Source organism: Pieris napi, chromosome 10, assembly GCF_905475465.1.
Source record: "Pieris napi chromosome 10, ilPieNapi1.2, whole genome shotgun sequence".
NCBI classification, from domain to species: Eukaryota; Metazoa; Arthropoda; class Insecta; order Lepidoptera; family Pieridae; genus Pieris; species Pieris napi.
The window spans coordinates 6,267,027-6,290,842 of record NC_062243.1 but is presented as its reverse complement, the minus strand read 5'-3'; the positions used below and the strand labels follow the sequence as shown (position 1 = coordinate 6,290,842).

Genomic DNA, 23,816 nt, shown 5'->3' with positions numbered 1-23,816 from the left:
TTAAACCTAAATCAATATTTCAAATATAATGCATCGTTCACTTAATTAAAAATAAAAACAAGACTGATAGGTCTTTTAAAAAGACATGAAAAGTTAAACAAATGATCGCGTAAGCCCAAGCCCTGCTTGCCCAATGGAAATCGACGACTTGAGCGAGACTAAAAGTGAATCTAGCGCCACCACCTCGACAATTATTTAATTAAAAATACAGATAATACATATTGATGTAAGGTTAACAATACACAAATAAAACTTTTTTAAAGCGTAACAAAAAATATTTTATTACGCTCAAAAATATTTGTTATTGCTAAAAAGTACTGTTACCTTTGAAGTTATTTTCTCCTTACATTTCAGTTGACATTAATGTTTAATTACGTTTTTGCAATGAATACATTTTGTATGATTACACTGATAACTGAAAAGCTTTCTTTGTAATTATACCAAAAACAATAAAAACCAAACTTCCTTTAACAAGAACAATGTTTCTGAATAGGATTGTGTAAACTTGGCTTGGGCGCGCCTTTGACCGTCTTACAATAACGTCTCTGAATCTCCGAGCACTTTTATAAACAATTATAACAATAATAATTATTAAATAAACAATTTAGTTCTCAACCTTGGGTATCATATCGATATTAAGCTAAATTATTATTTCACACATTGTTCGTATATTAATATCGAATCGAAAACTGAAACGCCTGAGTAGAATATTTCTTTCGTAATACTGATATAATTTTGACAAATCCTTTCTGGATTGGGTCATACGTCGCGACTTGTATTGCGATAAATATAATTCGACTGTATTTTTTGATACTTGTATACTGTCTCTATAAACGTACATAATACTAAACTTAGATAAACATACTATTGTTGAATATAATATAAGTTTTAGTACTTTAGACTAAGCTGATTTGCGTCAAACCACTAAGTTATAGTGAAATAATTTTGTTAATCCTCGTATTGCATACGTCGTGGCATTTGCGTAAACTAACACATGGCTGTCATGTTTTGATACTTGTTATAACATTGTTAATATGTTTACATAGTGTAAAATATCGGTCACTCTAAATTACGTAAACGTTTGCGTCTGAGGTCAACAACGTGCTAATAAATTTTCAAGTCAACTTCGGCTCCAAAATTTTTATAAGAGACGTAATAGCTATGAGGAATACGTGCCTTATCACCGCGTCAGACAAATTAAGGTAAAGCACTGAGATGTTTTATAAATTTAAATAATATAAAATACGACGATACTACGTAATTGATAAAATACTATATAGTATATTTACAAGCTGTAATTTAGCGTAAGTTTCTCTAAAAGCTAAAAAAAGCACTATCTTCAATCATTTTATTCTTAATAAAATTTAAATTTTAATAAAACGACTGTAAATTTGCTTTATAATAAGTTCCGTACAGATCAAGATAGATAACGTTTTCGCTAGGGATGCTTTCAATAAAATGTAAAGCCTACAGCGAACGATCGATTTTAATTAAACATTTTTCTAGCTGAGCCTTTACGCAAATTAAAATGCGCTTTAACGAAATCTATTCGATGTTTGACCTACTTTTAACTTCAGTGGTGACAAACAGCGCAGGCCAGGAATGAAATTTGTGTAAGTTAGCACAAGTTAAAGACGTACCAAAGTTTCTTGGACCACTTTCAAGCTGTTGGAACTGCAATACAGTACTTTATAATATAACATTCTTATCATGACAGTCCAGATGTGAACACCAAAATTTAGTACTTCAATTTACAGATGATAAAAAAATAAGTACAAGTACAATTACATCATCACCACACATTTAATAATGCACACCGTGTTGTTGCTTTTTTTTAACTCTGATTTGACGTTCTTTAAAAAGCTTATTTTAAATGACGGCTTTAGCGAGAAAACTTTGGTTTATGAAATTTATAAGCCCTATTTAATAAAATAAATCTCTTAACACATAGTATCAAAACATGTCAGTCTCGGTACAAATAAGACGGATGCTGCGATTAAGCTGAACAACTCCCTACAAGCCTGATTGGTAGTGTAGCGACACTCAATGGAAATGCCTATTTGCCTTGGTTGTTTTGGAATTTGTTAGTCTGTGCTTCATCTAAGGCTCTATGAGTCTATTTGATGTCATTCTTTCTGACAGCTTTAACAATGATTCTATGAAAGGCAATATCGGATAATTCTATACTTTATTTAACTATAAATTAAATAATTCTATAGTGTATTTATAAGGTTTAAAATGAAACTATTTATACATATTAGCGACATTATTTTGTTTGAAATGAATGTTGACATTTACAAAATCGGTTGAGTAGATCCTGGGTTCGATTTCGTGCAAAACGGAAAGATTTTCGGTTGTACGTAAATCCGCTATTCATCTATGAAAAATCATTGAATCTTACAAAAATCTAACTTCAGCCAGTTTATTCCCTCTAAAATTCAATATATGTATTACATTTTATAATTTATATTTCCCTTTTATTCTTAATCGTACTATAATCCTTAAATAGGTTATAACTATTAAACGCGAAAATATGTAAATCTGACAAAACAATTTTAAAACATTTCTAAATAATATGAGAAATAAAACTGTGTTAAACATTTTTAAATTAAATACGTTCCAAATTTAAAAATGCACCATAGGAGCGTGCCTCAAAGCAGTTCTAACATTACACATAGCACTAATCAAAACTTATAGTCATATCATGAAACTAAAGTTAGTTTGCAATCGGAAAAGCCATTATAAGCGTTCTCTTTGTTCGATAAACGAAACATTTCGAACGGTGTCGGCTAAATTCAATAATCCTTCCCTATTCCGGCTGAATTGAAACGCTATACGACTGATTGTTACGTCATGCTACACTCGAAAGTCTAAGCATTGCTGACTGTTGCTAAAACTTTTCTTGTTTTGTTTTAATAAATTACATAAACTGTTACGATATCTAGATTTAAATTGATGTGTAGTGTAGTTAAAGAGTGGTATTTGATATATGTATCTAATAAACAATGAAGCATTTGGTCTTTGTTAGGGTTTGCACATTACTATTATAAAAATTCCAATCACAAATACATAATGCAATGGGTGGGCTTAGTAACATAAGATATACTGTTGTTTCACACTTTTATTGGTAAAGATAGGCGCTTTAATTACCATTTAATATCTCATACTAATAACTCTTTGTATTTAAATCGACAGAATTTTAGCTAACGCATAATGAAATACGTTACGTTTAATTTTCATTTTCATCCAAAACTATTAATCTTAATAACGGGGCAAGATCCCTTCGGACCTACCTTTTTCAATTTCGGGCAGGTATTTTTGACGGGCCAAATGAATACAGTTTCGGTATCAAATACGCTTCATTCTTCGTTAAAATACCTATTATGAAAACGATTTCAAAATGGATTTTATACTTCTCTGTAAATATTATAATTTACTTTCTTAAAAATATATGTGTAAAAATAGTATTACGTTTACTTTGTTGTTTAGCAAGAATAGTTGTAGCAAGAGTAGTTTATACTTCTCTGCAAATAAATTTTTATTAAGAGATAAGAATTAAGATATTAGTAAGATAAGAGCATTAGTGTTTGAAATTTAGTCTGATATACGTTTTGGGAAAAGCAAAAACAACCTAAAAATTGATTAACAAATTGCGAATAAAGATTATTATAGGTTATTTAACTAAAATAAAACATGATTTGTGCCTAAATTCATATTTATAAATGAAATTAATTATAAAAAAAACTAAATCATTATAATTAGTGAAATATATAAAACTAAAGTATGTCTTACCGCATTAACATAAATAGATAAAGGGCCAGGACTATTTAGGGACTATTCTGCCAAAGTCAGAAATTCAATTTTAATTGCTTCTATACTATATTAACTTGATGCTACATACAAATGTATTATTGTGCTACCACCTGTATCGAAAAATTGTACCATATTTGAAAGTGTTTCAACAACTCAAATAGGGTTTCAGAAATTTCTCCCTTAAAATGGTCCATAATTCCAAAAAAGCAAAATTAATTACTCTTACTCATCTCATACACGGCAATCACAATTAAACCACCCGCCCCTAATTTTTATTAAATACCATTAACATTTAATTTCAAAATTAAAAAATGAGTTTCTAGTTTATGATTACTAGAGTCGCGTATCAATTAATTAAATAAACAATACTTTTTTGTTTACTTACTTTACAACACCAGTGTTTTATTAGTTTACATATAAATATCACTGGGATACAAACTTAATAGCAGGCAATAAGTTCTCTTAAAGAATATATCTTTGTATATGTATTCTACGCATATAACATATTTCATGCTAGTTAATATTTTTACAGATTCAAAAGACTTTGTTGTGCAATCACCAGTTGAAGTAACCACTGACACGATAGAAGCAACTACAGATCATGTATTGAATACAAGAAACGAGAGCACGGACAAAAGTACAGAAGAACCAAATATAAAAGTATTAGACAATACTCCTAAGCCTCTGGAAAGCGCTTCTAAAGTTCTACTGCCAATTATATCAAATGACTCATTCAATGACCTTAAATATCAAGTAAAAAGGCGAAATAATACGATAGTACCCCCACGGACAGTGGAAGTACCCAAAAAACCTATAAGACAGATATTAAAGAATGAGTATAAAACACATGTGCAATATGATGAAGTAACTGGTGAACTAATAAGCGGTGAACATCCTTGTCAAAGGGACTGTGTGGAGGGTGGTGAACCAATGATATGTTACTATCACTTTAGTCTTGAATTATATATGACAATGAGTAAAGCTTGTTTTGATTGTCCATATAATGAAACAGATTGTGATAGAATTGACTGTATACCAGCTGATGGGATCAGTCGGCCGTTGACAGTGATAAATAGGAGAATGCCTGGACCTGCTATTGAGGTATTTATGTTTTTATTGATACACCAACTAAATATGCAATTACTATTAACAATATAAATAGACTTGAATTTTTCACACCTTCACACAATTATTCCAAAGTATGGAGGTTGTTGAATACTAATATATAATGAGTCAACTAAAATCCCAATCATCTGGGGCTTAAAGAAACCTAAGGGCATAGATAAAGTATATAAATATTTTGATATAAGTATAGCACTAATTGTAATTGTAAGAACTATGAATGATAATTTTTTTTATCGGTGTACACAAAATCATAGTTATAATTCCATGTAAGAAACTTTGTAAATTTTTATTATGAACATATTTATCCCAGAAAAGTGTATTTTAATTTAAAATATACGAAATTCTTCTAAAATATAACTTGTATGTATCGCGTATTTTTTCGCCATACAAAGTGTGTGTCATGTGCGCTTCCATAATATTTCAAAAGGAATTTTTTCATAATTGGAATTCCACGGGAACGCTCTGTGTTTTTATTACATAATTACCAATGAAAAAGGTCTAACTTATTATATTATAACAACACACTAATAACAAAATTTCATAATGTTGAAAAAACGTAATGAACACTAGTTTATTATTTATTCCAAAAGCTACAACAAAGCATGAAGTGTCTGTTTTTAATAAAAAAATCGTGTTTCATACTCAAAATAAACATAACTCACAAAAAGTATGAGTAGGTATAATAAAAAATATAGTAAAAAAGGTGTGAATTTTTCTTTATGGCTATTACAATTATAATTATCTCCGGTTTTAAGTGTTATTACTATTCCAGTTTTTGGCTCATCTCGGTGGCAATTTTGTTTGAATCGTGATCTTAATTAATATGCTTTTGGAGCTTCATGGTCAAGAAATTTCGTAATAGAATTAATGACATCCTTCACATTCCTGTTTCATATTGTTGATACTGTATTTTGTTGTTATTTATTTGGATAAGCATTCTCGTTTACTCTGCATTTTATTCGTAATATCAAAAAGAAAAATATTTAAAATGAAAAATAAAAACGATGTAGCAGCTATGCCTTGTTAGATAGAACAAGTTCAATTTCTAGAACAATAGTTATATAGTTTATAATATACAAACTAGAGTAGGTATTTTTAATTTTTATAATATCAACTTTATCCTTTTTATACTAAAGTACTTATAAATAGCGAGTTCTTAATACAAATTTACAACGATAACAATAAATTGTATTGCAAAAGTACAAAAAAATATGTATAAACCTAGTTGCCACTGTGTTAATTGTATATTGTCATTTCACAGGTATGTCAAAACGATCGTATAATTGTGGATGTTGAGAACGATCTGATGACCGAAGGCACCACGGTGCACTGGCATGGACAGCATCAGAGAGGTACAAACTACATGGATGGAACACCATACATAACTCAGTGCCCTATATTGCCTGAAACTACTTTTAGGTATGCAAATTTACACGCAACTAATTAAAAATATAACTGTAAAATTTTATCTAATATATAAAATTCTCTTGTCACAGTTTTCGTTGCCATACTCCTCCGAAACGGCTTGACCGATTTTGATGAAATTTTTTGAGCTTATCCGGTATCTATGAGAATCGGCCAACATCCATTTTTCATCCCCCTAAATGTTAGGGGTAGTCCACCCCTAATTTTTTAATTTTATTTTTTAGACAAATTTTTTAATTTTTATTTTTTTATGTGTATCATATATATGCATTCAAAAATACATACAACCCCTAACTTTCACCCCTCTACGATCAACCCCTATTTTTTATTATAAATGATATACATGGCAAAACGACGTTTGCCGAATCAGCTAGTCACAATATAAATTCGTTATAGGGTCCTTGCGTAATTGTATATTTTACTCCACACGGTATTAATGCACGACAAGTATGCATATGTAATTAAACAATCATACTTATTGGTGTAAAGTGAAACTTGAAGGGGCGACTCCAACGCGAAATTTAACCAAATATATAATTTTACGTAATTATTTAGTTCACAACGTGTAAATAACACGTTTTTTTAATTAATTGTTGCTTTATTTTAGGTACCAATTCAATGCTACCCAAGCTGGGACACATTTTTGGCACTCTCACTCTGGGATGCAGAGAGCTGATGGGGCTGCTGGTCCCTTCATCATCAGAAAACCCAAGTCACAGGAGCCACATGGAGTTCTTTATGATTACGATAGGTACTGTATACCTTAATTTTTTTTAAATGTCGGTTTGATTTATATCTTCGATATTTTATCTATGTTGCATCACGAAAACCGCTAGAACGAAAGCAGTTTATTAAACTGCTAAAAATATACTCCATACAGCATTTTGTTACACAACATTACATAATATATTTCAATAAATATCTTATAGCGAATAAAAACTTCTTCGCGTAATATGCGATGAGGCTTTAATACACGTGCATATAATAATAAGGGTTTTGCTGTAATGTGTAATATGAATCTTCTCTATTCGTTACTTTTAAGTCAGTGGTTTGTAGGTACCACTTTGGTTGGTACAAATCGTAATTAATATTAAATTAACGGTTAATATAATTTTTACTTGGTAGTTTTAGTTCTTTTAACCCTCAAATGGGTGACCCCGACGGGGTTATAATGCTTTACCCCTAATTGTAGATATAATGGGTATAATGAACTAAACCGTGACTAATATCTGTCCTTATATGCAATATCACGCCTACTGAAATCAAACTAATGTATTCTTAAATTGCCTATGGAAAATTCCATATTACCGTCATTTTTATTAACGAAATCAGGTTTTCTAAAAAAGGCTCGCAGGTTATATATGTCTTGTGATATCGTAAATTCTCTGATGAATCTGAATCATTAATTAATAGTTCCGTTATACATACAGGTAGATAGAGTGACTATAAAGGAGAAGCTTAATTTTCGGTTGTAATAACTTTCACTTTACAAGTTTCGTTTAAAGAAACTTAGTAAGATTAGGACTTTCATATCTAGTTTCTTAATGCATCAAATACTAAGATTGAAATAGTATTTTGCGTCAGGTGAAAAGCCCTTTAGCTTTTTAAAACAGAGCTTTTTCTTATTAATATTATTATTTATAGGCGCAAATATTTGTAGTATTATGACAGTTGTGTTTGAAGTAATATAATAATAATAGATCCGTTGTATTACGTACTTTAACTATCCTAGTAAATCCTCTAACTAGAATGACATTAACGCCTAATCACGTGACATACCCATACAGATTCGATTAGCAATAATGGGTCAAGTTGCTGCTAGAAAATAATTTTTGTATAGACCCTCTGTTAGGACCAAAGCAATTCCCTACCAAAAGGTAAATAGAGAATTGCTCACTATGGAAAATTTATATGTCGTATGGTACTTTTACTTTTCTTTATAAGCTTACAAATTTGTCTTACTCTGTTGCATATGTTTCGTGATGCTTCATTACGTCAGCATCCGGTTGGTTACACTATATTTGTATTAATTGAGTTGTAAACAAAAAACAACGATTTAATAACTTGATTATAAGGAAACCGCAAGCTTTGCCAGTTTCGGAAATTTTTAGAATTAGTCACTTTCAAATCATTATAATGAAGTGGTTTCTGTAATTAACCTAAGTTCAAGTTAAGCTTTATCATTATATTTCTACGGTTACTTTTAGAGTCTGTTTCACAATGTATGGATAAAGTACCAAATAGCTATGAAACACATAAATTATTTGGAAGATAAATTGTGCTATTTGACATTCATCGGTCTCATAACTTATGATGGACTTTATGTGACGAATAGCGCTATCTGACAGTCGTGAAATGCAACAATAGTGTTTATCCTTATGTACTTACTTATGAACTTACGTAGAACTTATCCGTACATTGTGAAACAGACCCTTAGTGTCACTCCCGGGTTGCACATATGAAATACAATTGGTACGCTCTTATAGGTTTTATAAAATTACGACTATGCATTTTTAAGATATGTTCAAATGTAATTCATTACGGAGGCCGTTATTATTATAATCGTATTTTATAGTACTAAACAATGTTCATAGATCTTTTATTTGTACTCAACATTTCATGATATTACACAATAATTCGCTGTGTGGGCGAAAGGATCACGTGAATACATGATCGGCTTCTTAATATAACTTTACTAATGTGATATGAGATATATGGACTAAATAATTATTTATAGAACAGCCAGTTTATGCACTGGTTAATTAACCAATTAAATTTTTATTCAATTGAATAACTTTAATACCGAATATCAAGTCATAACTATACTAATTTATCCCTTGGGCACCGGTTTGAAGACTAAAAAAAAGTGCGTGCGTACAAAGTACACATGTCAGAAGTGAAATGTCTTTAGCAAACAAATTTTTAAGTCTTGTTCATATTTATACAAATCTAACTCTTTATATTTCGAGACTCAGAGGGAGGGAAAAAGGAAGATTTGTTAGGAATTCAATAAATTTAATTGTCATTAAAATATTAAGTGTCGAGAACTATAATAAATTTAATTGTTTAAATTTATTTTTTCAATAACAAAAACACGTGGCATTTTAATTTAAAGTTCGTAATTTGAGATTTCAATCAATTATTTTGCATACAATATAAAATACTAATATTTCATAAATTCCCTTTACGGAAATTTAATTAAAAAATATAATTTCTATAAGGTAATTCGCCCTTCTCACTCTATCTCAATCGGTCTCAATCGCTCTCTCCGTTTTCTTTGACATAAACGCTGCACATCTTCGTGACGTCTGCGCCTAAAGAAGTTTCTCTTCAAAATTAATGGCAGTATAACCTCAGATTTCTGTATCAGTTTCGTTATTATTTGCATTTTCAAATGGGCTAGTAGGTGATCTTTATGAGTTTTCTATGCCTGACACACAAAACATTGGTGCCTGGTATTTTACGACCCTCTGGATTGAGAGTGGCATGCTTAATGCCTAGGCAAAACTTCTTCTTGACAGCATTAACACCAGCCCTGCGATTCTGTAACTCACTTTTCGAACTCACACAGCGGTTTTCGCATCGGCGGTCGCTCTCAAATCAGTCGTGAAGCAGTCGAAAAGCTGTGTGAGTACGAAAAGTGAGTTACAGAATGGCAGGGCTGTATAAGTAAGAACTCCAGTGTGATTGTCTTAGTATGAAACTAACCAAAATACCTGCGTGAAAATTAATGCAGATCACAAAACATTAACATCCTCAGAAACATGTTTTGTACGGTCCTTTGAATAAAATTCAATTTAATATAGTTATCGCCTCGTAATACTAAAAGAATAACTAAGAGTAAAGATATTTTATTACTAAAGGAAATTCACATAAATGCGAATTTTTTGCAAAATAAATCTTGTCCTTAATATTGTCGGTAGTGGTAATACCCACTTCCCACAGATTATATCTTGAGGCCATACTTCTTTTAGAATCTTCATGACATCAGTGCGGGTGATGTCCCGTAACCCCGTTATGGGCAAATGACAAAGACACACTTTGTTTTATTAAGACTTTTTTTAATAGACCTTTTAAGAAACATTAGTCAGCAATGGAACTACACCTTAATTAGCAATGGAGGTACTTACGATAATATTCTTTCACAGGGCGGACCACGTGATGCTGATAACTGATTGGATACATGACCTGTCCTTAGCTATGTTCAGTGATCATCACCACTCATTAGGAGACAATAAGCCGCCGACTCTATTGGTCAACGGTGTGGGCAGGTTCAAAATATTTAACGACACCAATACTACTAAGCCAAAGTATATGAAGACGGCAAGATTTAATGTTGAACAGGTAATTCAAAGTTCTACCAAATTATGTAAGACATTTGCACGCCATTTGGCAGAATATGCGAAGTTAGTATTATTGTACCTACACCATAACATGTTTAGTAACTAGTTACTGTTGCGCACGGGCAACTAAGCCATTACAAATATTTTTTCATGTCTAGTAAAAATTAGAGCGTCATTCTTGCTGTATATATGTTAACGTAAAATTGTAAACACCGTTAGATTGTAATCTATCTCGCGAGATTATAAACTGTCGAAAGATTGTGAACCTCAGCTTCCTGCTTACAATTTAACGTATTATTATTCGGTAGATTGTACTACACTAACTTAGTTATCATTCAAACTACTTTGGTCAATTACAGATTAATTTTACTTTCCAACAATTTCATATAACTACCGAATAATAATACGTTAAATTGTAAGCAGTTCGTTGAGGTTCACAATCTTTCGACAGTTTATAATCTCGCGAGATAGATTACAATCTAACGGTGTTTACAATTTTACGGTGACATATATAATTTATTATTATTTTGCTACTAAGCTTAGTTGACGCACTAATAATTCATTTATGTAGTGTCTACTTTGTATCTCATAAAATAATATCTACTATTGGTTATTAGACTGTAAAGTCTTTAATTTTAAAGCAGTTATTGACAAATAAACCGGCTTCCGGCATATTTTCGATATTCAGCTTAACAATCGCAATTGTTTGTTTATTAATATTATGTGTATTATATCAGATTGTGATTTAGAAAAAAGGTTTTTAAAGGAGTTAAAATAATGTTACTCTTCTAACATTTTACTGAAACTTACATATCTCTCTAGATATAACTAAGTTTACTAATCTATGAGGAAAGATTTTTGTTTGCATTAAATAGGATCCAAAACTACTGGACCGTATTTACAAAATTCTAAATCTTACTTTTTCCCAATAACTATTGGCTGTAGAATATTTGCAAGAATGTTAAATATGCAAATAAAAACTTCGAAATATACTTAAAAGTTGAGTAATGTTGTGAAAAAGCCAATGAAAAGGTCTATATCGCGTACGCTGTGGAAACTATTGATAATAGACCAAAGTGATGTACTACAGATTTATAGAAGACATGTCTACAAAAATGTCTACGACACAACATTACATATTTCATAGAATAAATATATCTAACTTAAAAACTTTTTTAGGGCTACAAGTACCGTTTTCGTGTCATCAACGCGGAGTTCTTAAACTGCCCTATTGAGATGTCGGTTGATGGCCACAATATCACCATCATTGCGTCTGATGGTTACGACCTAGTCCCTATTACTGGTAAGTATTCCCACATGAAAATGATGCATGTATATTGTATACAAATGTCTATGAATAATCAAACATTAATAACTAGTTAGTACAATTTTGAATTTGAATATTAAATGTCGGTATTTAATTATATCAACAAAAATCATATTTTTTGAAATTTCAACTAGATCAAAGTCAAAGTCAAAAATTTACTGGTTCGTTATCGCTAACAGCATTAACAAAGAAGGCGGTGGTTGCAGGTGCTTACCAACATTTTGCAAACAAATCTTGAGTATTTTAATAGTAACAGATAAATGGCAGTAAATGTAAGTGGAAGCATTAATTTTTTGTTCATTCATAAGTGGACATTAAACTACCTACATGAATAAATCATATTTTGATTTTGGTACAACATTATAACACTAAGCTAGCATTTCGGTTCCTTAAGTTGTATCAAGTGACATATGTCAAACTCAAATTGACATTTGTAGCCCTAATCTGTGTCAGGAATTTTTATACGAAAACGAAAAAAATCGATTGAAATCAAATTGTCGTAGATCGATTGTCAGAGAACTACAGGCAATAGAAATTATTTAAGCATAGACTATAAAAAAGATATTTAAAGAATTAGCTAGACAAAGCCACAATAGAATAATCTCTGTGGTACCTAGTGAGTACTATTTCAATATCACACGACAACCTCATTCAGCTGTCTATTGTTAGCCGTATGCAAATTCTGTGCACAATGTCTGTTTCATCTCTACAATTTCGTTTAACAGTATAATTAAAAGTTGCATATTTAAGTGCGAAGAAACATTATTTCGTTGAGTGCCGATGTATTTTGAAATATACTAAAAGGTAACATAATTTACCATTAAAACGTTTGAGCCTATATGTTAGTATGTTTTTTCTCGCGCGTAAATAAAATGATGAGTTTGAAGCATGTTTTAGCGTCGGGTTTTTGCCGCCATTTCATTTCTATGTAACCGGTTTTTGGCCTTTATATATTGTTTAACTAAACTTGAACGAAGTCTTAGTAACCTTAATCCATGTATATTCCATAAATTGTAAACGTTATATGACGCAATTTATCCTCAGATTTAATCATAACTTCGAGTTGGAAGCAATTTTTATTTACAGAGAAATACGAATTCAAAATTTACATTTTTGATTAAACGATAATGTTTACATGGTTAATTTACGTTGAATTTTTATTGGATTGCGCAGATTTCTTTTCGAGTACTACACTTTTAGATGTTTTCTGATTGTCATCAGATTAGCTTTGAAAATATATACGAAACATAGCAAACAATTGTTTTATATCTTCATTTGGTGTAAGGAAATCAAAAAAGAGAAGTAAGAGAAAATTGTAAGAAGAAACAAATCATGAAATATTCTGACATCATTTTCTTCGACTCTTTTGAAAATTGAAAATGAATCTATGCTATGCTGCTATGCTATATGTATAAAGTAAAAAATAAAAATATTCCCAACATTAAAATATTACCGGAACGTATAAAAAAGCGCCTACCAAAAATTCTGTAGCAAAAATTTGTAGAGTTACATGTAAATAAGATCGTCATGAATTACTGTAATCATTCCAACGGTATAAACGCTTTAACATATTTATAAAATGAGTGTATGCTTTCATATGATTAAATTACCTCGATCTTGTTAAAAATAACTTGAATATATGAAACTATTAATGACCTAATAATATGCGATATTACGCGATTTCACTACAGAATATTAACAAAAAGTTCTTTTTTATGTATTACGATTTGCGAGTCTTCTCTTACTTGAGTTCTCTTCTCTGGCCTACGTGAGGGACATAGGAGCATGCCAATTACGCTGACCTGTTTTTAATTTTTGAAAGAAAGAAAGAAATAAATAGAATCGTTAATTAAAGTAAGTGTTCACTTTTATTTGAGAATTATTCGATTTAGTTTTAATACCGGATGAATGCGAACTATCTAATTCATTCCTTTAAAGGGAATTAGTGATTCTCACTGTGCTTTGTAAATGCTCAAGTATGGAGTGAAAAAAGCAAGAAGGTTAATTGAAAACCCGGGGGATGCAAAATAGATCTCATTGGTGTGGGAAATCCGTTTCTAAGCTTTATCTACCAACTGATACACTGTCTACAATTCTGTTCCTATATGAGAAATTGGCATTTGTTTTATCAATTTCCTTTTTTAGCTGGTTATAGCGAGAACCTGTTTCTCTAGTTTGAACTCTCTCCTTGGACCATATCTGACTGTCGTAGTCAGCTGTAGAGAAGGACGGTTCCACTGATTTGGCGCAAATGATTTGCCTCCACCAATTTCTGTCTCACGCTTCTATTTTCTTCTTTTCTTGAAGATGAGGAGTCTTTCACCCGATCGATCCATCTCGTTGGAGAACGGCCAACCTAATAAGCTGCTAGATTCCCGTCGCCCCTACATAGTATGTTGTTGTCACAAGTAGAATTAATTGCCTTTTAAAAACTCTAACAATGAACAAATTCAATGTCAAATTTATTCTGTAAAAACTTGTTAAAGTTTATTAATTATAACTAAGGTGTAACTTTATAAAAAAAAAATATATATAAAGCAGTAAGTTCTAGTTATAACTAGGTTTTAGTTTAAGGAGGTATTTACTTAAATGTAGTTTTAACTAGAGAAACGTTTGTAACGAATGACGGATTAATTGTTCAAAATCATGTTAAAAATCTTGTCCTATAGGCTCAGTTTTCAAAACAATTATAACTTACAAATTATACATTCATCAAAAAGTCTTCGGAAATAACCAAATGGAACTAAATAGCGTAAGATGATCATGCTTAAGATGCGAGCTCAAAGGAAATCTGTCAAAGGATATGTTTCATACTCGTAACCATTCAGTCGTAGCAAATCTGCTTACGTGAAAATTAAGATCGAAGATACATTTATTATATATTACAGTGTTTTAATATTGATTACAGTAAAAAAAAAAAATGGCGATTAAAAAGAGTGGCGGAGAGTTTATTGCCAGTTCTTCTCTCCCGTTCTACGCCCTTGATTTGAGAACTGGCAGTAAATGTAAAATTAGAAGCATTAATATGTATTTCTTTACTGACGAGTCATAAATGTACCTAAATTATGTTACCTATATGATTAAATGATTTTTTTACTTTTTACTTTACTTTAGTTAAAATCAACCAAACCAACTTCAAAAAAGGAGATTATCAGTTTGAGATATACGTGATAGTATAATATAAGGGCATTATTAATCATAATCCTTAATTAAATGAATTAGTAGAATATATAGGAATAATTCCTACTCGGACGCGGGTTAATAACAATTGTTTACATTGCCAATGAACAAGATTAGACTTTGGATAATGCCTTTGGATTTGGCAGCAAAAGAGGCGGAAATATTATTAATCTATGTGCTAGCGTTAATTAAATAATTTCATGAAATTAACCACCTAATGTATAAAATATGTATAATAGAGAAATATAATTATTTTCTTCCTCACCTGTGCTCAGTCCAGTCTTTATTGTTTTGTTTTTCTTGCCTGAAACACCGCTTGTTAGCGGCAAGCCTTTTTTAACGCGTAGGCATTAAATAAATAATACAACGAAGGTTTTACTGCGTAGAGCGGAAATTATTTCTAGGAACCCTTATGAAAACACACTAAACGAATATGCATCAGACCCGTTAGCATTTTCGTACCGTCGGCAAACTCTTTGATCTGAATATTCAAATTGAGCCCGACATCCCCGACTACTGGCGTTTTAGGAATTTGCTAGCCTTACATAACTTTGGATTTTTGGTCGAGTAAATCCCTAATAAATGAACTTTTCGATAGTTCAATAGCCATCCATAATTTGTAACATACTTCAATATATTTTCTTAAACGCGAATTTATTTCATACTTTCCAGCAATACTAGCACAGCAAGTTGTCTAAAAGTACTCACGTTCTCTAAACACAATACTTATAAGCGTTTATAATAATCCGGGGGCAATGCAACCCTAATACTCTTAGACTTTTGTGCCTGTTCTCTTATTAATTTTAAAGCTGTACATTTTTAAACACACATTTTTTCTCTGATTATTCAACCCGTGTCTTTTTTTATCATTCATTTCTTTTTTCTAAGTCTTTAGTTTTATGTTATTGAATATGTATTGTGGTGTAACGCTCCAGAGATCAACCTCCTCTAACCAAACTTTAATCAGTGACATTAGGTAGAATACAAAAAATATATACAAATAAAATCTAGTTTATTTTCTTGTATATAGTCCCTTAAGGAAGTATGTAACATTTGGTGAGTCACCAAACCTGTGACCGTTAATTAAATGTATAAAATATGTCATTTTAAGGGACTTTAGTTAAGTCCCAATTAGTTTAATCCATTTATCGAGTTAAAAAGGATTATCTGTACAGATTAGAATATTATTTTATCTATTAATATTAATGAATGCTATTCTAATAAAGTTTCCAGATACAAACGCTTTTACGTCTAACCATTCATCATATACAAAGTTATCAGACAATTTTTGATACCCATAATTAATAGATTTTGTTGTTTATTTTACCTTTAAAAAGAAACAATGATTTTTTCGCGGGGAATTGAACCCAGGACAGATCTATCATCAGGGTTTTACACTTGTACATTCCACATTCACGACACAATCCTTGATGTCAGAAGTGATAGTAAACTTAAAAAACACAAATCAACTGTTTACGTGTCAAAAGGACTCTTCCTTTGGCTGCCCACAACACAGGGAATCCTAGTGGGGCCAGTACACTTAATCTAAATATCCTGTTTATGGTGTATAATAAAGGTTTTTCTTTCTTTCTTTCAATTTGTGGGTGTTTATTTATTTATAATGATCCGTAAATCCAATTAGCAAATAGAAAAAACCTAGCAAAATCTAAAAATATGGGTAATGTGTAAACACGGTGAATTAATCGGCGAAATTTCATTAGATAAATGAAACAAAAACTAGGTCAATACTAATTATTACGAAATTATATAAACAGAATTATAATCACTGTCAAGGTATTCTAAGACTTTATAGGAATAAAAAGCGTTTGTCTTTATTATGTTTTTATTTATAGGTTGACTTAAGAAAGTACCAGGTTACTTACTTAATAAAGTGCCCGTGTAAATATAGTGACAAACAGTTTTGTAATATATTCAAATTATAACTACGCACATTCAGTAGCACGCAGTAGTTCACCCCTTCGTTGTCCTAAAACATTGTATTTCAATATTTGCCAGAAGCTTTTATGAAGGAGTCATACAGTATTTAATTAGGCATTAAAAAACGTTCTGAAGGTTGTTGTCAGTCGTTGCAAAAGATTATTATCATTAACGTAATATATATATGTATAACAGTTTTGTATCTGAGATCTCTATTGTTTAAAAAAGATAAAGGTTTCATTAGAAAGGCTTTTAGGCGATAACATATGCTATTTTTAAATTAGGTCATCGGCGTTACACGTGCAATACTAACGAGCCTGCAAACGTGCAAATATTTCATTTGAAGAACTTTCTTATTACCATAAATATGTTATTTAACACGTTAAACAAGTATAATTTAATATACCATAGATTACGTTTTACCGGGGAAATTAAAAAAATTAATAAGTATGATCAAGTTCTGACTTCTATATTGTATTTGCACCTGTATTTTATACAATCTTTGCCTTCGAAATACAGCCGCTGAAATGTTGCGTCATCGTTAAAAAGTTAAAGTACGAAAGATCCAATATTTCTGTTTTTTTACAGCTACATCACTCGTGACGTACGCCGGGGAGCGTTTTGACTTTGTACTGGAGACCAACAATGAAATCGATAATTACTGGATTCGTTTCCGTGGATTGATGGATTGTGATGAAAGGTATTTGACAACATTTACAAAAATATATGATGAACTCTTATGATGAGGATACTTTATGACACTAATGAACTCGCGAAATAGTTTATTAAATAAAAATAAAATATGTCTATTATGGAATATAAGATACAGGTACCACTTATTCCACGTCATTAAATTTGAATCGGTAGACGTCAACTCATCGGCAAAGGAGACAGAGGGTGTAGGCCGAGAGAAAAAGCCGGCGTAAAAAACTGTCGGTACTCTTTTATAGCAAATCGTCATACAAAATCACTAAGTCAAAGAACACTTATTTTAAAACAAATATCGTAAATTAATTAGAAATAGCCTGTCTATCACTAGTCCCAGGCCCTTTTATCAACTACATAATTGTTAACTTTATAGTAAGCCTTTTTAGACAGCTTTATTTAATACATATCTTATTGAAGAATTGTATTCTAAGAATAATATTACTACTTTACAAAGACGGTTTCTTGAGTAAATTCACCATGCTAGTTAACACGACCGGTTTCAATGTGCACAGTAGAATCGTAACGTACTTTATGCCAAGATTGAAACTTTCAGTTGAACAATAATTAAATGACGAAATAAAATATTTAAATTTATATCTATTTCTGTTTAATCATTTTAATTAATTGTGCAAAAGGTTTCGATTATAAAATAACATACATTACTTAATCTCTTTGTTTAGATTCACTAAGGCAAAGCAAGTGGCTGTATTGCATTACGAGGGGGCGATGGAGGTGGAACCAAGTGGAGATCCCACCTGGGAGGAGCTACATAATGAGGGACTTGTAAGTATTTTGTAACGTAAATCTACTTAAAATTTATTGTATCATTATGGCACATAAGTATTGTTAATGAGGATGCTTAACCAAATTATTTGTAAGCTTCATGACGCGTGGTTCAGGGTCTCTTGGTATAGGCCTTAAATTATTTTTTGTCTGTAAAAAATATAAGGAAATTCAAAATGGTTACCCCATCTCCACTTTAGTTTCTCGATTAAAAAAATAAGTATTAAACGAATGAACAAAAAATCCAAGTGCATGTTATCAAGTATTTGTCCTTCCGTAGCTTACATCGTTTTGTGTAAGAGTTTCGAATCAAATTTGTGAATATTAAGTTTAATAGGTAAAAAATAATAGTAGGCATTTATTTGAAGTTATCTCATGTAAGTGGTACTTTGATGAGAAATAAAAATTAAGGTTGTTGAAGTTTTAGGTTTATATATTATTTAAAAGTATTCATTAAAATTACATTATATATTTTACAAAAGACTTGCATTTTATTAGAATTTCTTAATTTTACACATCTAACGGGAAGTTTCAAAGAAATTTTCACATAAAGGAAATAAGCCCTTGTTAAAATCTAAGCCAATGCAAGCTGGCTGTAAGCCAGGGAGTCGTTACACCAATAATATGGATGAAAAGATAATTTGCTTTCAACAGAAATCTGATAATTCTTAAGAAGAGTGTTTTCTCGAGTTTATTTTCATGTGAAATTTTATTTTGTGCGCTTTTGTATTGTTGGAAGGTTCTTGGCAGGTCTTTTTACAATGAAATTGTATCCTTTATCGGCTCCCCGCTACATATACTGTTTTTTAGTTTAAACTATAGTTTTGGTATTTTAAGGTTTCTAATAAAAACAAGCCCACACAGCCAGAACAAATGTTCTTTCTTTTCATCATCCATTTTGGAGAAAGCGGGACAACATAAATATTTTAAAAAAGGTTTTACTACTACTACTCACTACTTTGAAGCATAGTATAAGCGTCCAAAGTACAGTGTTTATATTTGCTTGGAGCTTAATTCTTCAAACATTAATAAATAACTTTAGTTTCTGCACTGTAGTGAACTGTAAAACTGTTTGAGAAAACAAAGTTGTGTCAGTACTTTGTTGTTTAGAAATATAAACATTACTATTACGGTTTGCCTTAAGACCTAGAAGTTAAATCATTGTCAAAGTTTAATAAAGAAGGGCCCGTTAATAATCAGTCTGTCTCTATGATACTAATCGTTATACTTATAAGATATATTGAAATGTTAATACCAAACTTAAAAAATCTTTGATTATTTGCATAATCGAACCCAGACCTCGATGTGTAATGCAAATATTAAACCTAGGCTGTGGCAGAGTAAGCTTGGGTCTAATTATAATATATACTTAGTTTCTAGGGTATAATACCAATGTTACTAGGTTTGGAAAGATTTATTTTAAACAAATTTTTGCATAGTTTTACAAAAGTGAAATAATACCTACCTTTAATTAATCGCATTGTTTTTGTTATAGCAACTAAACGCTCTTAATAAAGGTGAGGAAGATGAAGAAACAATAAGTGTGGCTGAAATGAGGTCCCTCGAAGGATACGATGACAGTTTAAAGGAGGTCGCAGACTATCAGTTTTACATTGCGTATGATTTCTACCCGAAGAACAATTCTCATTATCACAGATCACCGTATTATGGATATTACCAAGGTAATTGCTTATCTGAGGAATTATTTAACAGTTCTGTGTGTGTACAAACATTTTTCGGACAATTTATATTTCTATTCATAGAAATGGTAGCCTTTGTAACAGTAAAGGTTACAAAGGCTTAATTTTTTTTTCTTTGCTCTTAAATCTTTTTCTTGAAGTAGTTCTATGCAATATTTGCCTCCAGTTTCAGTTGGTAGAAGATAAATTGTCAATTGGCTTACCTTTTTCGGTTTATATTGGTTACTCACTTTCCTGCCCCAAGCCTAGATGGATGGAAGTGGAGCTTATGTCTCTATACATATTCTGTTTTGTTTTAGTTCCAAATCCCGACAATCGTCTATATACACCACAACTCAACCACATTAGTATGAAGATGCCATCGAGTCCCCTTATGATCTCTCGGCCATCTGCCGATAACTTCTGCAACGCATCAAGCATAGACGAATCATGCAAAGAAGGCTACTGTGAGTGTTCTCACGTTTTATCAGTGAAAAAGAACGCGGTAGTAGAACTGATTATAGTAGACGAGGGTGTAACGTTTGATGCTAACCATCCTTTCCATTTACACGGGTATTACTTTAGAGTAGTTGGTATGAGACGGCTAGCTGAAGAAATCACTGTAGATGAAATCAAAGCATATGACAAAGCAGGCCTCATGAAACGAAATCTGAAAAATCCTCCCCTCAAAGATACAGTGACGGTACCGGACGGTGGCTACACAATTCTAAGGTTCAAAGCTGACAATCCTGGATATTGGTTATTCCACTGTCATATTGAATTTCATGTAGAAGTAGGCATGGCGCTGGTATTTAAAGTGGGCGAAGAAAAAGATTTCCCTCCTATACCACGAGATTTTCCAAGGTGTGGTAATTATATGCCTGATAATATGGTGGAACATGAAACTACACCAAAACCTAGTAATGATAATCAATTTATTTCAATTACACATTGGTGGCCAGTGGTTTATGTTAATAATACGTCAGGAGCTGTTAAAATTACGTCATCAGTTTATGCTATTTTATGTATCTGGACATTAAGAATATTATTAAGGTATATCTAGCTTTGATAAAAAGAAAAATGTAAACTATGAAGTATTTTTTTTTTTTGGAATAATGAGACTTTGAAATTGAAATTTTATTTGGATTTTTTTTAAACTGTTTTTTTGAGACCAGTAGATAGAACAAACTTTTGATTAAACGCACGTCACTTTTATATCATTTTATTGATTATTTTTCCGACCCAAATATCGGCCAATAGAATTGCACCATTCGACGTCACGTGGTACAACCTACATGGTATTATACTGATAATTTTTTGTGAAAATTTTCTCTGGTCGTTGCTTCAAGAAAAGTATTAAGTAGTTGTTTTATTCATTATGAAATTCTTATTTGTTAACTGTACATTTCGTCTCATGGTGCAATTCTATTGGCCGACATTTGGGTCGGAAAAATAATCCCCCGAATACCACACGAGCTTCAAAATTATCGGGCATTTCCCTCAAGGTTCCCTGCAAACAAATATAGTCGACTATAAGTCGTCATGACGATTATATTAATTGTTTGCAACGAACCTATCGGGAAATACCCGATAATTTTGAAGCTCTTGTGGATATCAGTTTTAAACTTGTATTTTCACTTTCATTCTAAATAATACTTCGAAGTATCAATATTTTGTTATCTGCTGTTGTATCAGTAGGATTTATTTTGTACTTATATAAAACGTTATTTCTTATATTTAAACCACCATCAGTTTTATTTATTGGACAGTACTTATATTATATTTATTGAAGATCGCCACTTTTCGTTAGTTAACACGCGTTGACCAATGATATTGTAAATATTTTCCAACTGTGATCTATCTAGTAGCCTTGCCAAATACCAAAACATTTAAGAAATGTTTTACTTTGGGTGTCAGTTATTTTAGATACTAAAATTAATCCTCTTAGCATTTATTCTATCCATTGTTAAATTAGTGAAGGTGTAATCTTTATACATCTCGATTAATAAAATAATAAAATATAAAATTATGATTAATGAATTAAAAATATACTTCTTTCTCCACTTAACTAAGGATTTTATGAATCCCAATAGAATATCCCTAATTGATATTTCTTTTGAAATTAATAAATGTTAAAAATTATTATTAATGTGTCTTCTAATTAACTGATGCTCAACAATTAAGATGGATGTCGCTGATGATATGTGATATTTAATAGTTTTTAAGTAGCCCTAAGATTTGTGTTATATTATTTAATGATTATGATTAAAATCCAACTAAAAATGCTTGTTTTATTACGTAGATGAAACTGTGAAATTACCGAAAGTAATATCGAGTTAGGCAGTATTCAAAAGAGACGTTAATAAGTTTACGTTTTCTTGTAATTAATTGAAAGGATTTCCAGAGAAAATTTTCTTCGTTGAAAATTCGCAGCACGAAAATGGTATATGTTTCTGTTTCAGATCGTTTTGAAATTACGTGTTATATTTTCGTAATTTTGCACTAATTTAGAGCTTTCGACGCGATGAGATTTTCGCACAAGTCTAGAATATCTACCGAAGCTTTGTCTTAACAATATTTAAAGTCTGCTTTTCGCAAATATGACCTCCATTTTATGATAATATATAATAATTTGAGTTGTCATGCTAGATGCAACTGTGAGCCTAACTAACTTTGTGAGGCTGACACTATATTTTGTTTCTTGTATAGTGATACTCGTAAAGTACCGAAGCCATTTATTGCCTTCGTTTCAGTCACCATTTCACTTACTAGGTAAAAGTTGCGTTGCGAACCTCTGAATTTGTTGAATAATCTAAGCGCGTGTCAACTGAAACAAAATATTTAGATGCAGATATACGAGTATATCTACAATATTAGAAGGCTAACATACTTATAAGTAACCTTTAAATTTGTTGGCTTGATTTCCGCCACTCCAATACATTTTTATTAATTTGATAAAGGAGATATATAAATTAGAAGCATTTACCATTTAATATGTATTTCTTTTTGACATTCATAAGTGTACATTTTGTTACCTAAATGAATAAATGGTTTTGACTTATAATTACAAAATGACAATCAATATCGTTTTGTAACAGATCCATCTGATGGGCGTATACGGTATTACTTAAGCGATTTACCACCGTATTCAAATATTGAAATAATTAAAAAGAAATTCAGAAATTTCTACAAAGTGAGAGCTGATTTACACAGGGTCAGTAACTGACTACAAATTCGAGGCAAGTCAGTGCTGACCCGAAAAAAACCCTATGTAAACTGATTTGAAGTCAGTACAGTGGCTTGAAGTCAGCGCTGACTTGAATATTCGGACACGAATATTTTAAAGTAAGTTGGCGCCCCGCGCCACCCGCGCACCCCCGCGCCAGCCAAATAAACCCCGTGTAAACAGACAAGTCAGTGCGTGGTTAGTCACTGCCGCTGCGTTGTAGAGTGACCACGTTTTTTTCGCTGGCGATGAAAATGAAGCTTAGCGAA

At 31.3% G+C, this 23,816-nt stretch overlaps 1 protein-coding gene across 3 annotated transcripts in view; it reads left to right on the top strand.

The window, feature by feature from the left end:
- The window catches only part of LOC125053156 (laccase-like), a 57,290-nt gene extending 35,718 nt beyond the window's left edge, over positions 1 to 21,572 (top strand). For all 3 annotated transcript variants that reach the window (XM_047654388.1, XM_047654387.1, XM_047654386.1), the window contains exons 3-11: positions 4,346 to 4,914; positions 6,200 to 6,357; positions 6,971 to 7,114; positions 10,512 to 10,707; positions 11,886 to 12,009; positions 17,740 to 17,851; positions 18,540 to 18,642; positions 20,138 to 20,324; positions 20,642 to 21,572. In XM_047654388.1, coding sequence (XP_047510344.1) covers positions 4,346 to 4,914; positions 6,200 to 6,357; positions 6,971 to 7,114; positions 10,512 to 10,707; positions 11,886 to 12,009; positions 17,740 to 17,851; positions 18,540 to 18,642; positions 20,138 to 20,324; positions 20,642 to 21,384 — 2,336 coding nt within the window. In that variant the 3' untranslated portion in view covers positions 21,385 to 21,572. The remainder of the gene's footprint in view (positions 1 to 4,345; positions 4,915 to 6,199; positions 6,358 to 6,970; positions 7,115 to 10,511; positions 10,708 to 11,885; positions 12,010 to 17,739; positions 17,852 to 18,539; positions 18,643 to 20,137; positions 20,325 to 20,641) is intronic.
- The last annotated feature ends 2,244 nt before the right edge of the window (positions 21,573 to 23,816 follow it).